The sequence below is a fragment of the Leptomonas pyrrhocoris genome (genome assembly GCF_001293395.1).
Source record: "Leptomonas pyrrhocoris isolate H10 chromosome Unknown, whole genome shotgun sequence".
Taxonomy (NCBI): Eukaryota; Euglenozoa; class Kinetoplastea; order Trypanosomatida; family Trypanosomatidae; genus Leptomonas; species Leptomonas pyrrhocoris.
Window position 1 is genome coordinate 260,005 of NW_015438373.1, and position 20,434 is coordinate 280,438.

Here is a 20,434-nt window from a genome sequence, read left to right on the forward strand (position 1 = left end):
CCCCACCCCCCACCCCCACACACACACACACAGCCACAGGCGAACGCTCTTCTAAAACATAAAGTTGAAGGCGACAAACAGCGTTGAGACAAAGAGGAACGCAAGCGTCATGGCGCCCTTCACGTTGCTCTCGCTCGTCGGGATATCGTTGCCAACATCCGCCGCCACAATCAAACAATCCTTCCGCAGTCGACCTTCCATCATCGCTAGCAGCACCGCCGGGTCAGCATCGCGGCCGTTAGCGACGACACAGCGAAGACTCAGTTCCTCGTCCGTGTACGCGGGTGTTGTCTTGACGCCCTCCGCTGGACTGGACGCCGCGTGTGCGGTGATGGCAGCTGCACTTTTTGCTGTTGTGTGTAACCGAATGTCCGCCTCTGTTTTATCTGGCGATGGTCCAAGGTGTGGAGCGGGGCCGCCTGCACGCAGGAGGCGAGAAGGGTGAGAATGATGGAGAGACCGACCACCGTCAAGCGCACGCGGTTCGCTACGACGACCATGAGAATGCGTTTCACGGAATGCTCTCCCCTCCTCGTTGCCCTCCTCGCTCTTGTCGTCTGTTACGTGCACCACGAGGCGCAGCGACTTCAGTGCGATCTTGGCCGTGTCATCCGTTTGTTCTGCGGCGTGTGGTGCCACCTTTGCAGGCACCGCAGGGATCGCTTTCACCCACCTCATCGCCGCATCCGGTTGTTCGACAGGTACAACAGAAATTAGGCGTGGGGGGATCTGCTGCTGCTGCTGCTGCTGCGGTGGCGGCGGAGACGCAGACCGCACAGCATCCCGGTGTCGCGGGGATGCCGGCCGACGCGGCTCGGAGAGAATTACCGAGACGGGCGCGTTCGCTTTCGCGGCGGCGTCTGCGATTGCGGAATCGTGAGCTGCCTGCCGCCTCCGTGCGTGTCTCCGCGTGGGAGGGACGTCTGGATTGTCGGCCGGGTGCCCGGGAAGGAGCTGGTCCCCGTCGAGGAGGTACCAATCATGCCGGTCCACCTCTCGCACCAGCGTTGTCCGTCGTGCAGTGACGCGGGGAGGTGCTAGAGGAGACGACGGTGGTGACCGCACCGCGGCGGTGCTTTCATTTAGCAAACCTGTTGGCTGGCTTGGTGTGACGGCGAAGACACCAAGGCTGCAGAGCAGCGCGCAGAGGACGAGGATGACGGTTGCACCCCGCCCTGAACGGCGAGGGTGAAAGAGGGGGTGCATGAGGCTGATAAAACAACACAAAAAACACACAGATTAATAATAATAATAATACTAAGTAGAGAGAGAAGATTACAGAAAACGAAGAACACACATATACATACTACTTATATTACTCCTTTTCCTTTTTTTCCACCTCTTGTGAGTGCTGTGCTTCGCAGTGAAGACAGAACAGTACTTCTGCCGTTCCACGCAATGAGACGGGCGCAGCGGAAGACGGGTAAGATGCAAAGTGAGAAGGAGATGAAAAGAAAGGCAAGGAAGCTGCGTTGTCGAGTCGGCAGACACGTTAGCTGCAGCGACAGCACCAATCGCAAAACCACCACCGCCATCACACACAAAAAAAGTGTGTTGGGCTCCCTGCCGGTTAGGCGACGGAATCCGCAACGATGTGCTCGGCTTGCGTTGTGCGTACGACCGAGGAAGCAGCCTCACAGACGCACACACCATAACATGAAGTACCGCAATTCTTCTGCAAATGTCTGTGTGTGTGCGCGTGTGTGCACGCGTGTGCCGGTAAGGCAACAGAGTAACTCTTGAAGGTAGATTGCTTCTCTTCCGCACAGCTTCCATTTGCTTGATTAACGCAATTCATACTGTTTTGTTTGGCGCTTTTCTTTTTGGGTTTTGCGAGTATGAAGAAAGAAAAAGAGCGTGCAGATGTAAGTCAACCACCACCACCACAACACCACCACAACGTCACACCAATTACAACGCCGATGACACGCTGTTCCACCGACCCCCACATATCTACCCTTCCCGTAGCACCGCTGGCAGACAAACGAGGGCGGATAACCGGGAGGGTGCGCAAGTGACACATGGCTAAGGTTCTTCTTTTTAAGTTTCTTTATCGCCAGGCGCGGCTGCGGCTGTGGCGTCGTCCATCATATCTAAAAACGCAGAGGCGTGCTCGACCTTGTCCCAATCCTTCTTATAGAAGAGATCGTAGCCATCATTCGCAGCAAAGACCGGATTTGTGTGCTGCTCCGCGGTGAAGTCCTTCAATACCACCCCATCGTACTTATCCAACTCGCCTACCACCGTCGGTTCATAGACGACTTCGCGAATGCGCAGGATCGTTGCCGCGTGCTGGGCGTCCACCCACCGCATGCGACGCCGCCCCGCCGTCGTGAAGAGCGACACGACGTTGCGCATCCTCTTCTGCTCCTCCACGTCCGCCGTCACGCGCACGTGCTCCAGCAGCGGGCGGCCGATCGCGGTGAAGCGTGGGCCGCCGACCATTAACACCTTCTTTAACGCGATTTGACTTCCAATCGGCGCACGCAGGCGCTGAACTGCGATGACGTCGCCAGGAGCAACTTTGTACTGGTGGTTGCCGCAGTACACCACCGCGAACTTCGGTCCATCCAGGAGGGGCTGCAGCGCCTTGGCGATGGCGGGGTTGGCGGACCGCAACATGGTGAAAGAGACTACGCAACAGCGACAATGACAACACCACCAAAACTAAGAGAAAACAGAGGGGAAAAGTAATCGAACGTTACTTGCCAGAGGAAAGCAAACCATTAACGAATAAAGTTGTTTCATGTTCGTACTTGACGGACGCCGTCAGATCTGGCCGAGAGAGGCGCTGCAACACACACGTGGGGTCTTTCCTTCTTCTGTGAATCGTCAAGTGTGGTATACATATATGTATGTCTCCTTCGTTTGCTTTTCTTTGGGTTTTCTCTTGTAAACGGAACAGCACGGACGCGAGTGCGCCATTCAACTTCTTTTCAATTCTTCTTTCAGCCGTCAGCAGTCGTCAACGACAACAACGAGGAAAGAAGTCCGCTAGCCAACTTTTACATCCCGGCAAAGCGCTGACCATACTCACCCGGCGTCAGTCGTAGGCTTTTTGCAGCGCCCGGCGATCGCGACGGCGTACGCTGCGACATCTCGTTGCTCCCTCCTTCACCCCAACTACGCAGTGGTGCTTGGGATGGTGTGGAAGCCGCCGAGGCGAATACCGGTGGCCGCGGCGGCTGCCACGCATGACCGTTTGGGGAAAACAATGGAGAGGCACCACCGCCACCCGTTAAAGACGTTGGTGCGCCCGCGAGCAGTGGACTGGCGTGGTCGCCTCGTTCGTGCCGCAGTAACGTCTGCAAGGTCGTCAGGGCCTGCCGGTCCGCGACGTGCGCCGCCTCCAGCTGCCGCACCTTCTCCTCCAAGCTGCGGATGCGACGCGTCTTGCGCTGAAGTTCGTAGTGCAAGCCGAGCGGGTCCTCCAGCGACATCATCACCACGTCCGGCGTACGAGAGCGGCGTGGGGAGCTCTCGTCGTCTTCATTTGCTTTCTTTGGGCTCTTCTCCTCGTCGCGGCTGTCGACCGCGCCAGCGCCGTCCGCTGCCCTCGCGCCGCTTGTCTGCGTCGACTTCGCTTTCACGATGGGCTTGACGCTTGCCACCGCTGCAGACGCCACGACGTCTTTAAAAAGCTGCCGCTGCTGCATTACGAAAGCGTCCTGCACGAGGTTGTACTTCGCCTCCATCCAGTCGGCTACGCAGCTCTCCCGTGCCGCCCACCACGCCGCTGTGCCACGTTGCATGCGACCCTGCTGGGCGCTCTCGGCGTTGCGCGCCACCGCCGACGCCTTCTGCGTGGCGTGCAGGGCGTCGACGGTGCGGGTGTGCGCCTCCTCCTCTTTCTGTAGCCTCTGCATGCTTTCCTGCTGTCCTTGTTGTGCATCGGAGAGGTGCTGGCGGAGCGTCTCGAGGGCCGCCTCGTGCCGCGATGCCACCGCCGCTTGCTGTTTCGCATTGTCGCCGCGCAGCAGCGACACGTACGTCTTCTCAAGAAAGGCGGTCGTCGCCTCCGCTCGGTCAGCGAGGCAGGACGCACGCGAGGTCCACCACGCCGCTGCGTGGTGCAGAAAGCAATTTGTAGCGGTGTTCATGGCCGCCTGCGCTGCCACGTGTGCGGCGTCGCCGCGCTCCACCTCCGCCACCGCGCGTGCGTGTGCGTTGGCATGCGTCTGTACGCTTTTCTTCAACTCCTCCGCGTCGTGGTGCGCAGACGCCAGTGCGTCTTGCAGCGACTCGATGGCCGAAGCATGGGTGGAAATCGTGCCTTGTAAACCCGCCACCAACTCGTGCTGCTCCTTCTCGCGCGCTTGAAGCACGTCGTGGTAGCTGTCGCGGAAGAGCAAGAGTTTTGCGTCTATCCACTGCGCGGTGACGGTTGCCCACCCGGCACACCACGCTGTCGTGCTATCACGCACGTGCGTGTCTTGCGCTGCGTGGTGTTGCCGAAGGGCGGTCGCCGCGGCGTGCGTGGCGGCCATCGCAGCAGCCTCCCGCTCTGCCGCCGCCAATCTCCGCTGGAGGTCGTCCTCCCGCACCGTGGCTCCCTCGCGCGTGACGGCCAACGCAGTTTGGAGCGCGTCCACCGCAGCCTTCTGCGCCGTCGCTGCCGCCTTCGCGCTGGCCACCGCATCGTCAAGCCGCCCATCCTGCAGGTGAACGCGTTCGGCGTAGACGCGCTGCAGCAGTAGTGCCTTCTCGTGGCACAACGCGGTACCCAACTTGGCGAAGACGGTCCACCACGCGGCGGTGTCGCGCTGGAACCGCGGCTCTTCTACCTGGCGCGCCACCTGCGCAGCGATCACCGCGGCCTGCGCTGCCTCCAAAGTCATCCTAGTTCGCCCATGCGCCGCTTCTTCTGTCATCCACGAGTCCCTACTCGATTGTGCGTCGCGTGTTTTGCTCTTCAGATCGCGACGAAGTGCCGCTACCTCGATGACGTGTAGCGCCTCGCTATCCACCCCCCTCTGCTGCTCTTCGAGCAGCTCCTTCTGCAGGTACTGCTGCGCAGCGAGAAACTCCGCTTCTTTTTCCGCTTGTTCTCGCAGTTCCACAGCTCTCGCAGCACCGTTGTCGGGCGGCGCGGCGAGCACGGCATCCGTCTGCACACCGACGTCGTCCACCTTCACCTTTGTGCTGTAATGGCCGTTGCTGCTGCTGCTGCTGCTGTTGATGTTAAGGTGCGTCTTCGAGTTGCGCAGAGGAGAAGCTTCCAAGGCGCTCTCGAGCTCCGACACACGCCGTGCCAGCTTCGCGCATTCCTCTTCTCGTGCAGCGGCTACGGCGGCAGCTGCGCGCTTCGACTGCTCTTGCTGCTCCTCCACACGTGCTTCCGCAGCATGTAGACGACTGAGGACATCTGTAATGTGTCGCCGGAGGCCCTCTTCACGCTCCTTCAGTTCCTCTGCTTGCTGCTGTAGCGCGGACGTCAGACGCTGCTCCTCCGCTTCGCTCTTCTTCTTCCCATCGCTGTCGTCTGTTTGGCCCACCACGGATGCGTTGCCCGGATGCGGTCCCTCTGCATCGTGAGAGCTTGGCCGTGGACCCGCTGCCAACGGCTCCGCGCTGCCCACCGGCGACAGACTACGACTGCGACTACGACTGGTGCTGCGTCCGTGACGGCGCTGCAGCCGCCGCTGCTCCCCGTCCAGTTGCTGTGAGAGCTGATCCACCTGCACCGCACGAGCGTGCCGCTCCGCTGCCAACAGGGCCTTCCACTGTTCAACGCGGAAGTTGGCGTTGCGCATGTCCGCCTCCAGCTCCCGCACGCGCCGTTCGGCTAACGCGAGGGAGGAGGAGGTCGTGGTGGCGGTGGTGAGGAACTCCGTGTCGTGAGGAGTTGTTTGCGATGCGGCGGCTGCAGTTGTTGTTGACACGGCGGCTTCCATCTCGTCCGGTTGCGCGGCACCGTCACGACCGTGCGGCGTTGCTTCCACGTCTGCCTTGAGCGGTGTAGAAGGCACCGTTGGGGAGAGCAAAGTGTGCTGTTGTGGCTGCTGCGTAAGCGCACGCAGCGCGGTTGTGTCGACGGTGCTCACCGCAACTGAATACCGCGCTGGGGTGAGAGGCGGGGGTGGATGCAGCTGCAGCCTCTCGAGCTCCACCTCCTGCGAGGCTACCGCCCGCTGCAGCGCCGCCTCTGTCGTCTTCAACTTGTGCTGCAGACGCGCCATTCCCTGCGCCTGCGCACGGGCGGCCGCCTCCGCCGTATCCAGTTGCCGACGCAGTTCTGCGACAGTGCTGCTTGACCCGCCGAGGCGCTGCTGCAAATCCGCCAAGGCGGTGACCGCCGCCTCGCTGCCGCGCGTCGGGGTGTGTTCCCGCCACGGCGACGACGCTGCGGGCGAGGCGGACGTAGATGGGGATGCGGTGGCTGCCGGACGTGGCGTGCGAGGCCGTGTACTCCTCGGCGTTGTCTCTGTCGCCGTCGACGCAGGGGGAGGAAGAGGGGCAGCATCGTCGACCAGCTTCAACCCGCACGTGTTGGCGTTGCTGCCGCCTTCTTCCTCGCACCCCACCACGGTCGTGTCAACGGGCAGCGGAGCACCAACGTGTTCGCTTTCGTCGTCAGCCGAAGACTCCACATCATCATCATTATCGCCATCGTTTCCTTCCCCTTCGTCGCCGTTCTGCTTGAACGCAGCATCTTTCATGGCGTCCCGTGTTGGGGAGGGCGACTGGGTCGTCAGCGAGATACACCGCGCTACGTGCGGTGCCGGCGGTGGCGACGCAGGACGCTGCTGTCCACCAACACGTTCATCTGCATCATCGTCACGATGCCTATCCGGCGTGTTGTCGGCTGCTTCGTGAGTTTCATCGCCGGCTGCGGAAGCGGGTTGTGGCGGCGCGTTTACGGTGCGGGACGCGGCTGGGCTGCCCGCCGATGAAGAGGATGTGACAGACGGCATAGGAGAGGAGCGGCCAGACACGATGGCATTCGATGCGCGGTTAGATGAATGCTCCGAGACAGGGGACAGTGAGGAGCTGGAAGAGTCATCGTCATCGTCACTGCTGCTACTGTCATCCGTTACTTCGTTAACGATGCGTGGTTCGTCAGCGGCTTTGCCGCGGATTCTGTGCCGGTGACGATGCTTGTAGGGCGTCACCTCTGCCGTCTCTACCGAGCACTGCGAACCTGCGCTGTGATTTTTTCCGTCGCGTGATGGCTGCCGCTCCCCATCACTGCCGCTACCGCCGACGCTGTCGCGGCTGCGTGCGGTGCCGCACCGCTCCTCAGACGGCGACTGCCTGTTGTCGTCGTTTGCGTCGGTGCGCTCTTCGATCGGCACAGGGGTGGGTGTTTGCGTGCTGGCGTCCCCGCACGTTGGGCGACGTTCTGGCAGTGTCTGCTGCGCGCAGTCGTGCCGCGTGATCGTCTGCACGTTAGCCGTGGAGGTCTTTACGGGCAATTCAGTTTGCTTTAACGTTGCGGACGCCTCTGCTCCCACCTTCGTGTTGCAGAGCTCAGCGATAGAGGGCCCACCGTCGCTTTCCCTCTCTCCTTCTTCATCATCCCCTTCCCCCGCTTCGCGCTCGGCACGGTGCGACTCCGAGTCCTTCACGCTCGACCGCTGCTGTTGTGGCGGTAGCGGGTGTACGGTGGTGGCATTGGCGGTGTTGGGTGTGCCGTGCGACGTCGCAACTTCTGTGGCGGTGGTCGGACTCACCTCCGCTTCCTTCACGGATGACGCAGCGGGGTCCGGGTAGACCGAAGTGGGCGTCACGAGCCGTGGGAGGACCTCGCCGGCACTCAAGCTGCTCGACGGACGGCGCTGCGGGGCGTCGCGTGCCAGCTGCGATGACGAGAAGGCGGTCACCGCCGGTCCGGCGCCTAACGCCTGACTCGTGAACGCACCGGCGTCGTCGTCTTCGCCGCTGGATGAGGTAGAGATGAGTGTGCTGGAACGCGTGCCGAGCAGCGGCATGGGAACGGACAAGAGTGTGTAGGCAGTGCTAGTGCGACGTACCGGCTCGTACAACGGGTTGAAGAGCTGCGAGGGGCCGACACTGCCGAGGAAGGAGCCGTTGCGATGCGGCTGCTGCGGCTGATCGCCGAGGGCAACGACAGACGTCTCGGAAGGCGTCGGGCACGGCGGGCCGCGCATGCCTTGGCTGAGAGATCGGAGTGCGAATGCACGATCTTGCAGCGGACTGTCGTGGTGCTTCACTCCCTCACCATCACTCCCGCCTCCATTTTCGCCGCCGCGCTGTGTACTATCAAACGGATGTGGTGAGAAGCTTTCTTCTGTTCCCCCCTGCGGCTCCTCCGCCGCTGCCGCCGCTGCGTCTCGCTCCGCACCCGCCAGCAGCCTCGACAGATAGTGGCAGCGCTCGACAATGCGGGCCTGCTCGGCTCGTGCCTGGTTCAAGAAGTCGTACGAGGCGGATGGCAGCGGCGGCGGTGGAGTGGGACTCAACGAAGTCGGCGGCGACGACGTCGCGGAGGGGCTCGCGGACGATTGCCGCGGCGCGACGGAAGACGGCGCGACCTCTGTCGGGGTGCTGAACATGGGTTGCTTGGCGCCTTCGGTGGTGGCGGCGGTGCTCACCGGCGGCGCTGGTTCCTCCAACACGAGGGCCAGCTCATACTGCGTCGCCGCCGCTGCCAAGTCGCGACACGCCTGGGTAATGTCGTCCAGCACCCCTTGAAAGCGCGACACCCCTTCAGGCGGGACAGCGTACTCCTCCCACCTGTGCTCGACATCGGCAGCGTCGTTTTCTCTGCTCACTGTGACGAAGGGAGGCGGCGGTGACTCCGGGGGAGACAGCGGGGGTAGCGAAGTCGTTAGGGCTGAGGCCGCATCGCCGGCATTCGTTGAGGGTGCACTGCCGGCTTCTTCGTTTCCGTCTGGGCGTGCCGTTGCGTCAAAGGAAGGCTTCGGGGTGTCGGTGCCGCGCTGATCGTACCGCGCTGGTGGGCGGAGGGGCATCGCCGTCTGGGTCGACGAGAACGTGCCCTGTCGTTGCTGCGGCATCTCCGACGGTGCGTCATTCACCACCCTTTCCGCCTGCCGTACCGCCTGCACCGCACGCTGGGAGAGCAGGCTCCAGCGTGGCAGCACCCAGCCCTGGAGCAGCGCGCCGACCAACGCCCGTTTCGCTTCCTCCACGAAGGGGCTGAGTAAGCGGCTCTCCACGACGTTGCCCATCCGCAGTTGCGCGGCAAAGTGTGGAGAGGACGAGGAGGGTGATGAGGGCATCCGCTGCGCTGTAAGCACCGGATCAGCAGCAGCAGCAGCACCTCTTTGTGCGCCGTTTTCCTCGGCAGCTGCCGCTGCTCCTTCCGTTGGAATGGGCTGGTCAGATGGCGCCACCGGCGTGGGTGGTTGAGTGGTCTGCGGCGGCACGTCCCGTGGTGCCAACTCCTCTTCCCGCGCTCCGCGTGTTTTCCCTGTGGCGGGGGTCGTGCGCTCCTCTCTCGTGCTGGCGCCAAAGACGGATAAGTGAAAACGCTGTTGGGCGGGCGTAACGGCGTCGAAGGTCAAGAAACTGGACGGAGACGTCATTCCCCGCGAGTCTGACATCTGCTGCTGCTGTTCCTGATACGGCACCAGCTTCAACCAACGTGGAGAGACGCGAGGGCGCATCGCGGAGCCATCACCACCACCGTCCGCGGTCGTAAAGGGTGTGAGAGGTCCGTCGACAACGTCGCTGACGTGGAGGGCGCCACCACCTGCCTTGTCCGGGAGACGTGATGACGGTGTGGTGGCCCCGGTGATGGAGTGAAGAAGATTCGGCGGGGAGGTGAGACTGACACTGCCCGATGGCGCTACGTCGATGGTCACCGCGGAGGGGTTTGCTGCTTTCACCTTCTCCCCCCCACCGTCGCGATTGCCGTCGCCCTGCGGTGGCGGTTCTACCGGGAATAAATTGCTTTTACTCATCAGCACGCCAGACGTAGAGGCGGTAGTCGCGGTGTTGGCGGTAGCGGCGGTTGTGATGGTCGCCGCTGTCGTTGACGTTGTCGCTGCGGTTGTGGCGGCAGTGGTGTCCGTCACGTGGGACAGGTCGGATGCGTAGTAGGGCAGGAAGCGGCCTCCAATGCGAAGTGTTGAGGATGGTTGCATGCGTACAGGCGAGGCGGCAGTAGGCGAAGCAGCGGCGACGGCGGCCGCGAAGTCATTCACAGCTGCTGCTGTTGCTGCTGCACCGCTTCCACCGCTAAGCCGCATGGGACGCAGATCGCACAAGACGGAGCTGTGAAGATCAAAGCTGTTGTCGGCGTCGAGCGCAGCTGGATTCCACGCACTCAGCAGCGCCAAGCACGAGCCGTTTGACTGCTGTGGATGGAGGGATGTCTCCATTGGTGTGGCGAAGGTGGCCATGGATTCCTTTTGCGGGAGCTGCGCCTCGTCAAAGCACAGAGGAACAAAGGTGTTAAGACGGCGCTGAAACTGCTGCTGCTGCTGTTGTTGACCAGCGCTGGCTGCGCCTTCCGCCGTCGGATGATCCTTCTCGAGCGACGAAGGAGCCGGGCTGAACGGCTCCAGCACACGCACCCCACTGTTGTTGATACTGCTGTTCTGGATTACGTGCGGCTGGAGGCTGCCGCTGCCCTCCTCCAAGCCTTCTTCGTCTTCTCCTAAGCTGAGCTCCACCGCATGTGGCGCCCCAGCCCCGGTCAAGAGATGCGGCAACACAAAACACTCTTCATACAGCTGAAGGACCTGCCCGACCAGCACACACAGCCCATGCTCCGCCTCCACACATTTCCTCAGCAGCGCCGGCACCTCTGCCGCATTCCTGGAAAGCGACGCCGACGACAGCGGCGAAGACGTCCCCGCTGCCGCGGCTATGTCAGACAGAACCAACAGCTTGCCTGCTTTCCACAACTGGAAGAGGGGCCGACAGAGCAGACGCAGTCGGTGCTGCGCGAGACACCAGGTGAGACGGCGCAGGGCTAGGTCCAGCGGCCGCGTCACACCTTCTAACGTTTCGCGCTGCACACGATAGAGGCTAATGGCAGAGAGCAGTTGGAAGCGCTGGAAGACGTCGGGTGGCAGCGTGGGCGACAGGGCGGAGATCGCCGGCGATGCGACAGAGAGAGCTTGTCCGTCCTCTCTTTTCAGCTCCCCCTTTCGAGAACCGATCGAGGCAGCGCCACTGCCGCTTTCGTCGTCGTCATCAAAACCACCGTGTTCGTCGTCGCTGGGCTCTGCCTCTGCGTGGACGACGCGTTGAAGCTGCGGCGGCACACCGACCAAGACTACCGGTGCCAACGCCGCCCGCACCACCGCCTCAGCGACGCCTTTGGCGAGTAAAAGAATATCATCGCATTGGAACGCAGTCGTGTGGCGCGCCTCAAGGACATCGACACCTGACGGGGACGAGTCGAGCCGATCGTTGACCCCCGACGTGTCCCCTCCATTTGTATTTGCATCTGCTGCGACTGAGGTCTTATCATCGTTATTCGTTGTCTTGTCGATCTGACACGTGTGCTGGAGCTGTCGGTAGCACGCGTACTGCTCTGCCTGCAGTCCTGCCAGCAGCAACGCCACTGCGACATCACACGCCACCCGCACCGCCAGCGTCTGCGCCTCCGCAAAGTACGATGCAGAGCTGAGGTGTAATGTTGGTGAGAGGTCCGCGGCGCGCAGGGGTCTAGTATTCGCTTCATCGGGTAATTCTTGCTCTGCGGGGGCGGCAGCTCGTGCCTGCGCTGTCGTGGTGAGGGGCGCCAGCACCTCCGCCGTCAGCCACCGCCACAGGGCGAAGCTGCGGAAGGGCACAACCGAGGCCGCCGGGGCGCTGCTTCGAACGAGCTTCTCCGCCTTGTAACGATGGCCGGACTTGAGGATGCTTCTCGGAGAGGGCGACAGCGGGCTGAAACACACCGCTGCTGTTGCTGCTGCGGCGACGGCTGTGGTGGTCGGAGACGCTTCTGAACTCGGATTATCCGCCGTGCCGCTGCGGTGCGGTTGGCCCGTGACGGGGGCTTCCAGCAGCGGGGCAAGCTGCTGTGGTGCGTCGCCGGCCGCGTCCTCACGAAAGCTCACGCGACGTTGTTTCTGTGACGGCTGCTGTTGCTGCTGCTGGAGTGCGGAGAAGCTCGAACGGTGCGGCGTGGCCGAAAGCGCGCGGCGCTGCTGCCGCAGAGGGGAGTGCTGCGACGATGGGGGCTGCGTTTCTGCTGGATGGAGCGAGTTTGCGTCTGGTCCCGGTGACGGCGCTGAACGCGCACGACGCGGCCCAGAGCGTGGCGCCGCCCCCGCGGCCGTCGCCGTCGCTTCATCCGGCGCCACACCAACCGCCTCCGACGGCGCCGGCGCGGCGGGGTCAAAGAAGAGTTGATTCAGCAAAAGATACGAAACGAGCTGCTCCTCGGCGATAACGGCGGCCCCGTCGTCGACGCGGATGACACGCGCGCTGCGTCCCGCCGCGGATAGATCGGACGATGCCACGTCAGCGCTGTCGTTGCCGGTGATGGCACCGTCGCTTTCCCGCGACACCATGGCGGCGGTGATGGCCTGGACGCGGCCGAGCAACGCCCGCTGGCGACGTAAGCGATAACGATGACGGCGATTACTTCCACTGCTGTGATTGGTGTCGCTGGTTGACTTCGCCTGCATCGACGTAGTCGTCGCACCTCCAGACGAACTCGACGGCTGGGGCGTCGAGGCTGTGCCCGCAGTGTCCACTTCACCCGCCTCGCTGCAGGTCACCGTTGTTTCGTAGAAGACGGGAATCAACGTGTCGTGCATCCACCTCATTACGAGGTCGTCCAAGGACGCACCCACGGCAGCCGCACGGGGCAGTGGTAGGGAGGGAGAAGGTGCCCGCATTTTGCGCGGTGGTGACCCGGTCATTGGTGGAGGAGACCATGCCGCTGTCGTCGTCGTTGCTGCTGCTGCTGCTGCTGCAGGCGGCTGTGGTGGAGGCACAGCCGACGCGGCCCGCCAACCAAGCAGCGCACGCAGACCAAGACCAGAAGAGAGAAGTCCCTGCCGCGGCGCAGTGGATGGCTGCGCTGAGAAAGATGCGCTGCTGCTGCTGCCACGGTCCCGTTCACCTGGTGCTTCTCTTGCTTGCGCGTCCTTTGTGCGGCGCTCTCTTCCTCCGTCCTCGTCCGTGTCGGGGGAGATACCCTCATGTCGTTGATGGGCATCAAACGGCCTCGCCTGACTTCCGTTCGCCACGTCTTCCACGTCATCCTCGTCGTACTGCAGCGTCCGCGTCGTTGCCGCCTCCGCCGTCAGCAGCGCGGAAGTCTGCGTCAGTGTGAAGAAGAAGGCGGGAACGGAAATGGGCAGCACACTTTCCGCAACGGACGGCTGCGCCCTCGCCGCGGCAGCAGCGGCAGTACTGTTACGAAAGGGGCCCGATGAGGAAAGGAACGAGTGCTGTTTCGGTCGCTGATGTGCGTACTGGCGGGCATTCCGCGCCTCCCGTCGGTGGCGGATGGCTAAGGAAACGTAGCGTGCCGTCGTTTCCACCTGCGCCGGAGTGCCGGCAACGTGAATGAACTGCGTCAGAGAGAGCAGCTGCCGCCAGGCGATACACTGCTGACGTGACAAACACGGTCGGCCGGAGTCGGCGTCTGCGTCTTGCCGCTGGTTCTCTCTTCCCAGCGACGACTCTCTGCTACTTCTTCGCTGCTGTCGACGGTGCGAGGCCGGCACGTCTGCGTGAAAGATCGTCTTGGCATCTTCTTCGTCCTCCAAGGGCAGCGCGTCCGCTTCCGCGTTGTCACGTTCCGAAGCATACGTCACATCATCCCCCGTCACCTCGATCAGCAAGGCGTTGTAAAACATGGGGGTAGGATTGCCGGGCTGGTACGTTGCTACATTAAAATTCGTAGTAGGAGTGGTGGTGCTGTCGTCGCTACATCCCTTTTGATGGCTACCGTTTTGCCTCACCGAAGCAGCCGTCGCGGTAGCTGCATATTTTTTCGCGCTGCTTGTCGTGACCTCCGCGGCAGGAATTAATCGAATACGGAGCCCCCGTCCACTGCCGTCGCGCGGCTCCTTCGCATCATTCAACGCATCACCATAGCCGTTCACGTTTCGCGGCGTATACCGGCGCAGCACACCGACCACCAGCGGGGTCGTGCACATCGTCGAATTGTGCCAGGACGGTGCGAGGCGCAGCAGCTGGCAAAGCGAGCGTCGCACGACGGACCGCGCTGATCTTTGAAAGGCGTCGTGGTGTTTGCTTTTATCCAACGAGTCTTCGCGTGGGGGAGATAAAGAAGAAGACGCGGAGGCAGCTAGAATTGTTGGCGTTTGCTTCAGCAGCAGCCCGATGTCCTTCGCGATGTCCCCCGTAAACATCAACGGTGCGTCAGCTTCTTTGGTACTCACTGCATGTGCGTTGTCCGGATGACCGTCGTCGTTATCTCCTTCCTCCTCCGCGCGGTCAGGGACAACAGCGGCAGACACGAGGGCGTCGGTGAGCTGCGCTAAGAAGTTTTGTACCACCGCATCGCACAGCGCGCCTTCGCCGTCTTTGCTATTGCTGTTGTTTAGCGTAGCGGACAGCGAGGGATCGGCTAAATAGAAGCGCGCAAAGGAAGGAAAGCGTACAGGTGGCACAACAGCGTCAGCAGCAGCAGCAGCCGTGCCGCTACACTGTTCCGCCAAGTTGGTGTACTGAAGCACATCACGAATGCGCTGAAGGAGATCTTTTAGCTCCGTATTTCCCTCCAACAGCGCCTCCTCTGCCTCATCTCGAGGCGGAGTGGAAGCGCTCGTCACCTTTGCCTCGTCTCCCGTCAGCTCGTGGTGGTTTCCTTCGCTTTCGCCGGCAGAGACTTCCGTTTCCACGGTGCTCTTGTTATCGACGAGACAGTCCGACAGAGCAGCCTTGGCCACCTTCGTCGCAAGCGTGTACTGCACCACACGCGAGGGCCACGACGCCACTGCCGCCGCCACCTCCGCCGGCATCAAAGGACGGATGTCGCCGTTGCGGCAGCGAGGAGGACGTGGCGGCGACGCTCTTATCAGCTCCGCTTTTCCCGCGGCGGTATCCACGCCGGTGACAAGTTCATCTTCCGTTTTGGGCGGCGTCGCGTTTGCGGCTTCCGCCGCTGCCGCCGCGCCGTCCTCGAACGCGTCCGCACGAGGACGGTGGCGATCGCCGGCACTGCGACGCCTGCGCTTTTTCTCCTCTTCTGGCGGACTGCTGCGTTGCCCTCGCTCGGCGTGCTCCTCACTTCTGTGGTTCTTCTTGCGGTGGGCCGCCACAGGGCCGGCAGCAGCAGCAGCAGCCGTGGCAGAGGGAGAAGAAGGGTCTTGAGGGGCGGGCGCACTGCCGGAACGCATCCCACCCGGCAGGCGCGTGGGAGTTTGAGTTGGGCGCTGCGACGGGGCGCGTGGTGGCAGCATGCTCGAGTGCGTGTAGGCGTAGAACGGATCCCTCGCTTTGGTGCCGCCTGGTGAGAGCGAGGCCGAAGAGGGCGGCAACGGAGGAGAGGCGGAGAGCTCGGTAGGTGAGCTGCTGGCGCGAGTGCCTTTTCTGCGGTCGCGTGCGTGTTGCTGCTGCTGTTGCTGCTGTTGATCATCCGTATCACCCTTTGCGGCGGCGGAGTGCTTGCCGCCCATGTGTGTTGGAGAAGTTGGAGGACGCGGGGGTGGGGAGTGGGCCGTGTTGCTGGGCCGGGTAGTAATCGCCCTCTCCCCGCCAGCCGGTATCTCTTCCTCCGTCCTTTTCTTCCCTCGCACGTTGACGTCGACGTTGCACGCCTCCTCTTCCTTCGCTTGCTTCGCAGCAGGCGATGGCGGGGTAGAGGCGCCGGCACCGCCTGTCGAGGCCCTCGGTTTGAGCGTCGTGGCCTCCGCCTCCTCCGTGCCGTAGGCAGCCACGCCGACATCGCCGGGCAGCTCCGGCTGACGTGGTACTTCGTTGGGGTTCAAGCGAACATGCATCAGGCACTGCAGCAGTTGTGCTTCCACACGCTCACTCATCGCAATGACACCCGCCTCTTCCGCTCCGTTTCCCTTTCCCACGTCGTCCGAGGAAGGTCTCAACGATGCAGACGTTCTATGTAAATCGGATTTGCGGTCATCGTGCATCGCCGGCGCGTGCGCACGGCCGCAGCGTCGTCGTATATAACGCGCAACGACATGAGCGAGGTCCATTGAGGAGGTGATATCATCATCCGCAGCGGGCGAAGACCCGACGGAGCCGGCAGTTTCGTCCTTCTGCTTCTCCCTGCGTAACGACGCCGCCGCGGACACGCCGCAGCTGTCTTGCTGCATGGCGACTACGACAACTACTTCGCCGCACCCACCTCGGCTTGTGTGGACCTAAAAGGAAAAGTATTGTTGCTTACAAAGACCGAAAGCTGAAAAGGAAAAGATGGCTCTGCGAGAACGAAAAAAAAAAGAATATAGTTCAATCGTTGAGTGGCACATTCACATTCACACGCACACACACACACGAAACAACGTGTTTATACGTACATACATACATACATATATACTGAGAGAGAGAAAGAGAGACCGACGCAGAAAATCCCCCACAGACACAGCAAGAAGAAGGAATGATACAGTTGCGCTAACGCGTTCCCACCAGAAGGGCTGAACGAAAATACAGAAGAAAAAGGTTTGAGGAGGAAAAGCGCGAGATAAAGCTAGTAAAGATGATGATAAAGCTACTGTTGTCTATGCGGAAAAAGAAAAAAACAAGAAGAGGAGAGTTACTATAGTCGCTGTAGTAGTCGGTGCACGGCAACCTTAACGGGAACGGCAAAGAAACATATATATATATATATAGATGTCGTTCTCTTTCACTACGGCTTGGATCCGTTTGCGCGACGTGTCAAGGGGGAGTCCGTTGTGAAGGGAGAAAGAAGGAGGGGAATAGATAGCGAGCTCTTCAGTGTCGGGTGCTGCAACACACAGACACACGCACACCACAAAAAAACATCGAGTTTCTGATCGCCACGTGCGGGTTGACACACAAGGATAATAATGATGATAATAATGATGATGACAGAGGTTGAAAAGAAGAAGAAAAGGGAAGGAGAAAGGAGGAGAAAGTGTGTAGGCTGATACGAACTATCGCCGTGGGTTCGCTCTTATGTTTCCTTAATTCACTAGACTACGAGAAGGAGGAAGAAAGCACGCACACACACACAGACACACAACGGAGGGCAACAGTTTTTCTTCTTTCCTTTCTCCTTCTCGCCGTTAGAATACCAAAGCACACACCACAGCAACAACAACGTAAAAGAAGCTCTGCGGCACGCGAGTGAGCCATGAATACCTGATCCAAAACAGGAAAAAAAAAGAAAGAGGCGCTTTCAATTCCAATGTGCGCGGACGCACACACACATCTGCTCGTTCTTTGGGTTACAGCAAAGCTTACAAATAACAACAGTAACGTGAAAGCACCAGACATCCAACAACAACAAAGAAACGTATACACGGGGTGCGATCCGCCTTTCGCGTTCTTCCGTGAGCTCAGCTGTTCGTGTATGAACGTCATAAGTATTTCCGTTTCTGTTTTAGTTTAATTGCCATGTTGCGCATAGTTTTTTTTTTTGCTTTTAAGAGACTTAAACCGAAATAGAACTTATGGAGCGTTAGCATCCGTTAAATTTACACCCAACACCCAACAACCACAAAAACAAAGCCAGAGCGAAGACCACAACGACAGCGGTACTTCAACGCCTCAAATACGCAAACACTCACCCACACAAGCTTGTGTGCTTCTCTTTTCTTCTTCTGCTTGTCGCTTACTGTCACTCAGTAGACCTTCCTTTCCTCTGCGCTTGCCTCTCCAGCCAGCCTCTGACTTGTCGGTTGTCTCTGTGTGCAGCGAGCGTCGCGCAGGCAGCCGTTTCTCAAGCGTAGCCCGCGCGACTCGGTAGGGACGGAAAAGAAAAAGTTTCTTTTACAACAACAAAGAAAGAAGAGCAAAGAGGCGTCGCCTCCTTTCGCGGACAAAAACTTCGTTCGTCCCCCCCAAAGAAAGAAAAACCAAAACCAAAACAAAACCAACGACGACAACAAACGCCGCTCAGACAGTTCGTTGTCACACACGCAGGCACGAGTTGCCACGGCGAGGTCCACGATCGCAGGCAAAAAAAAAAACAGGGGAAAGGGAGAAACAACAGGAACTGCACGTCTACCGCTCTCCTCCTGCAGCAAGAACAACGGCAGCAACGCCCACGACGCTCACAACAGTGCCAGCGCACTCGCAACGAGGAAAAGGTAAAAACAAAAAAGCCAGAACAAAGCTTAGCACAATGACAAAGGAACCAAGGCCCTGTCCGCGGAAAGGCGTCCCCAAAATTGCGTCATGACGCCTCCCCAGAATTTTTCGTTTACGCACTCGCGTCCTCACGCTTGGACGGAGGCTTGTAGGCACCCGCGCCACCGCTGCTTGGCGGCTTATACGCACTCGCCCCAGAGGACGTCGGCGGCTTGTAGGCTCCCGAACCGCTCGTCGGCGAACCCGAGGAGGGCTTATACGCCTCCCCCGACGATGCCGGAGGACGGTAGGCACCGGCGCCGGTAGAGGTCGGAGGCTTGTACGCACCAGCACCAGGGGATGCCGGAGGGCGATAGGCACCCGTGCTTCCACTACCACTGCCAGCCGTCGACGCCTCCGTCGGGCTCGACGTCTCGACAGTGGACGTCGGCGGTTTGTACGCACCCGCCCCAGAGGACGTGGACGGTGGCTTGTACGCACCCGCCCCAGAAGACGTCGGCGGCTTGTAGGCACCCGCACCGCTCGTCGGCGAACCCGAAGAGGGCTTATACGCCTCCCCTGACGATGCCGGAGGGCGGTAGGCACCGGCGCCAGAGGACGAGGACGGTGGCTTGTAGGCACCTACCCCAGAAGACGTCGGCGGCTTGTAGGCACCCGCACCGCTCGTCGGCGAACCCGAAGAGGGCTTATACGCCTCTCCCGACGATGCCGGAGGACGATAGGCACCGGCGCCGTCGCTGCTGGGCGGTTTGTACGCCTCGCCGGTCGAGCTCGGCGGTTTGTAGGCACCTCCGCTCGCAGACGCCGCCGGCGACCCCACCGCCGTCGCCGCCTTGCTGTGGCTGCTGTCCTTCGCGTGGTGGCCGCCGTCCGCCGAGGGGGCGGGGGAGCCGGCCTTCGCCCCACCCTCCGGCTTCGGTGAGGCCTTCGGAGTCTTTTTCCCGAACGTCTCCTCCAGCGTCGGCAAGTTCTCCATGCTGATGCCCTGCGTCGGCGGCCCGGTGCGGTTCGACGGGCTGGACGCCGTTGGGTCGTGCAGCGTACCCGTCGCGTTGCGGTGGCCGCGGGCAACGAACTTCGCCGGCTTCGCTTCGGCGGCGGCCTCCTCGCCTTCCCCGTCCGATGCCGCGTCCTCGCCGGCCGCCGCCCGCTCCGCCGCCCGCTCCGCCGCGTCCACCGCTGCCCTCGCCTGCTCCTCCGCCGCCGCGGCCTCTTCCTCCTGTCGCCGCGCCTCCTGCGCGACCTTCACGGCGTCCCACGTCTTCGCCTGCCGGGCGGTGCTCGTGGAGGCGAGGTTGACCATCACCACCGGCGCCGCAACCGTTTTCTCCGGGGCCGGCACGGGGGACGCGGCACCGCTGGCTGGTCCGCTGCCTGCGGTGGTCGTCGTCGGCGTCGCTGAGTTGGCGGTGGTGGGTAGGGGCTTTGCCTTGGCGGCGTTCACCACGGCCGCATCGAGGCCGAAGCCGCCGAGGGCAGCCTCCTCACTCGCCTTCTGCTTGGCGGCCTTCTTCGAACCTTTCTTGCTGTTCTTGGCGAGGAAGGCGTCGAGATCCATGGTGGCAATGATCGAGTAAAAAAGTAAAATAAAATCTGTTTATTATAATAGTATACTGTTGCGTGTTGTGTGTGTGTGTGTGTGTAGGGGGCGAGTGGATTAAAGACGGCGAGAAAGTGAAGGGTAAACCTTTTCAAAGTTTTGTTTGAGCTGTGGCGTGCAGTTCACCCGGAGTTCTACGTGCGTGCGTGTGTGCGTTTTACGGTATTACGGTACGATAAACAGCAGGAGAGCAACAAGGAGGAGCAGATCGGGTCAATAAGGTGGACAGGAGCGAGAAAATGAAGAGGGTGCGACGACGCAAACGATGCGGGCTGCGAACAGGGGCGGCATAGCCGCTGGGCGTGGGAGCTACATCTTTTCATTATTTCTTCTTGTTACTTTTTACCCCTCTTTCCGATGACGTAACACGCGCGTGATCGTCATCTACCTCGCAAGTATTACAATTTGATCGGTTCCGCACTTCCTTGAAAGACCGCTGCGACACAGCGACACACACACACACACACACACAGACAGACAGACAGACGCAGGCATAGACAGAAAAAAACAAGAACAAAAGCAAAGCACGCGTAAAAGAGAAAAGGAAGAAGAATCGTGATGACCTTCCGCTGCTGATCAGTTGACTGCACCGCACAACTGTGCTGTGAAGAATGCAATGAAGGCGGCAAACGCCGTAGAACTGCACGCACACACAAAGGTTCACAGGAAAAA

General features: G+C 61.0%; 4 protein-coding genes across 6 annotated transcripts; all 4 read right to left on the bottom strand.

Moving 5' to 3' along the window:
* Positions 1-51: 51 nt before the first annotated feature.
* Positions 52-1,384, bottom strand: ABB37_07157 (hypothetical protein; the record flags this gene model as incomplete). 2 transcript variants are annotated; one of them, XM_015805694.1, is made up of 1 exon in its annotated part: positions 52-1,384. In XM_015805694.1, exon 1 carries the CDS (start codon positions 1,204-1,206, stop codon positions 52-54), a length of 1,155 nt encoding a protein of 384 aa, XP_015655700.1. In that variant the 5' UTR covers positions 1,207-1,384. The 2 variants fall into 2 exon arrangements, with proteins under 2 accessions (XP_015655700.1, XP_015655699.1); XM_015805693.1 differs by having other exon boundaries at positions 52-1,381.
* Positions 1,385-2,040: 656 nt separating this feature from the next.
* On the bottom strand, positions 2,041-2,668 carry ABB37_07158 (putative mitochondrial hypothetical protein; the record flags this gene model as incomplete). Of its 2 annotated transcripts, none has more annotated exons than XM_015805696.1 (1): positions 2,041-2,668. In XM_015805696.1, the coding sequence occupies exon 1, from the start codon at positions 2,620-2,622 to the stop codon at positions 2,041-2,043; it is 582 nt and encodes a 193-aa protein (XP_015655702.1). In that variant the 5' UTR covers positions 2,623-2,668. The 2 variants fall into 2 exon arrangements, with proteins under 2 accessions (XP_015655702.1, XP_015655701.1); XM_015805695.1 differs by having other exon boundaries at positions 2,041-2,634.
* A 337-nt stretch (positions 2,669-3,005) lies between these two features.
* Positions 3,006-16,202, bottom strand: ABB37_07159 (hypothetical protein; the record flags this gene model as incomplete). Its single annotated transcript, XM_015805697.1, has 1 exon — positions 3,006-16,202. One exon carries the CDS (start codon positions 16,200-16,202, stop codon positions 3,006-3,008), a length of 13,197 nt encoding a protein of 4,398 aa, XP_015655703.1.
* A 2,072-nt stretch (positions 16,203-18,274) lies between these two features.
* On the bottom strand, positions 18,275-19,897 carry ABB37_07160 (hypothetical protein; the record flags this gene model as incomplete). Its single annotated transcript, XM_015805698.1, has 1 exon — positions 18,275-19,897. The coding sequence occupies exon 1, from the start codon at positions 19,718-19,720 to the stop codon at positions 18,275-18,277; it is 1,446 nt and encodes a 481-aa protein (XP_015655704.1). The 5' UTR covers positions 19,721-19,897.
* Between the last annotated feature and the right edge of the window lie 537 nt (positions 19,898-20,434).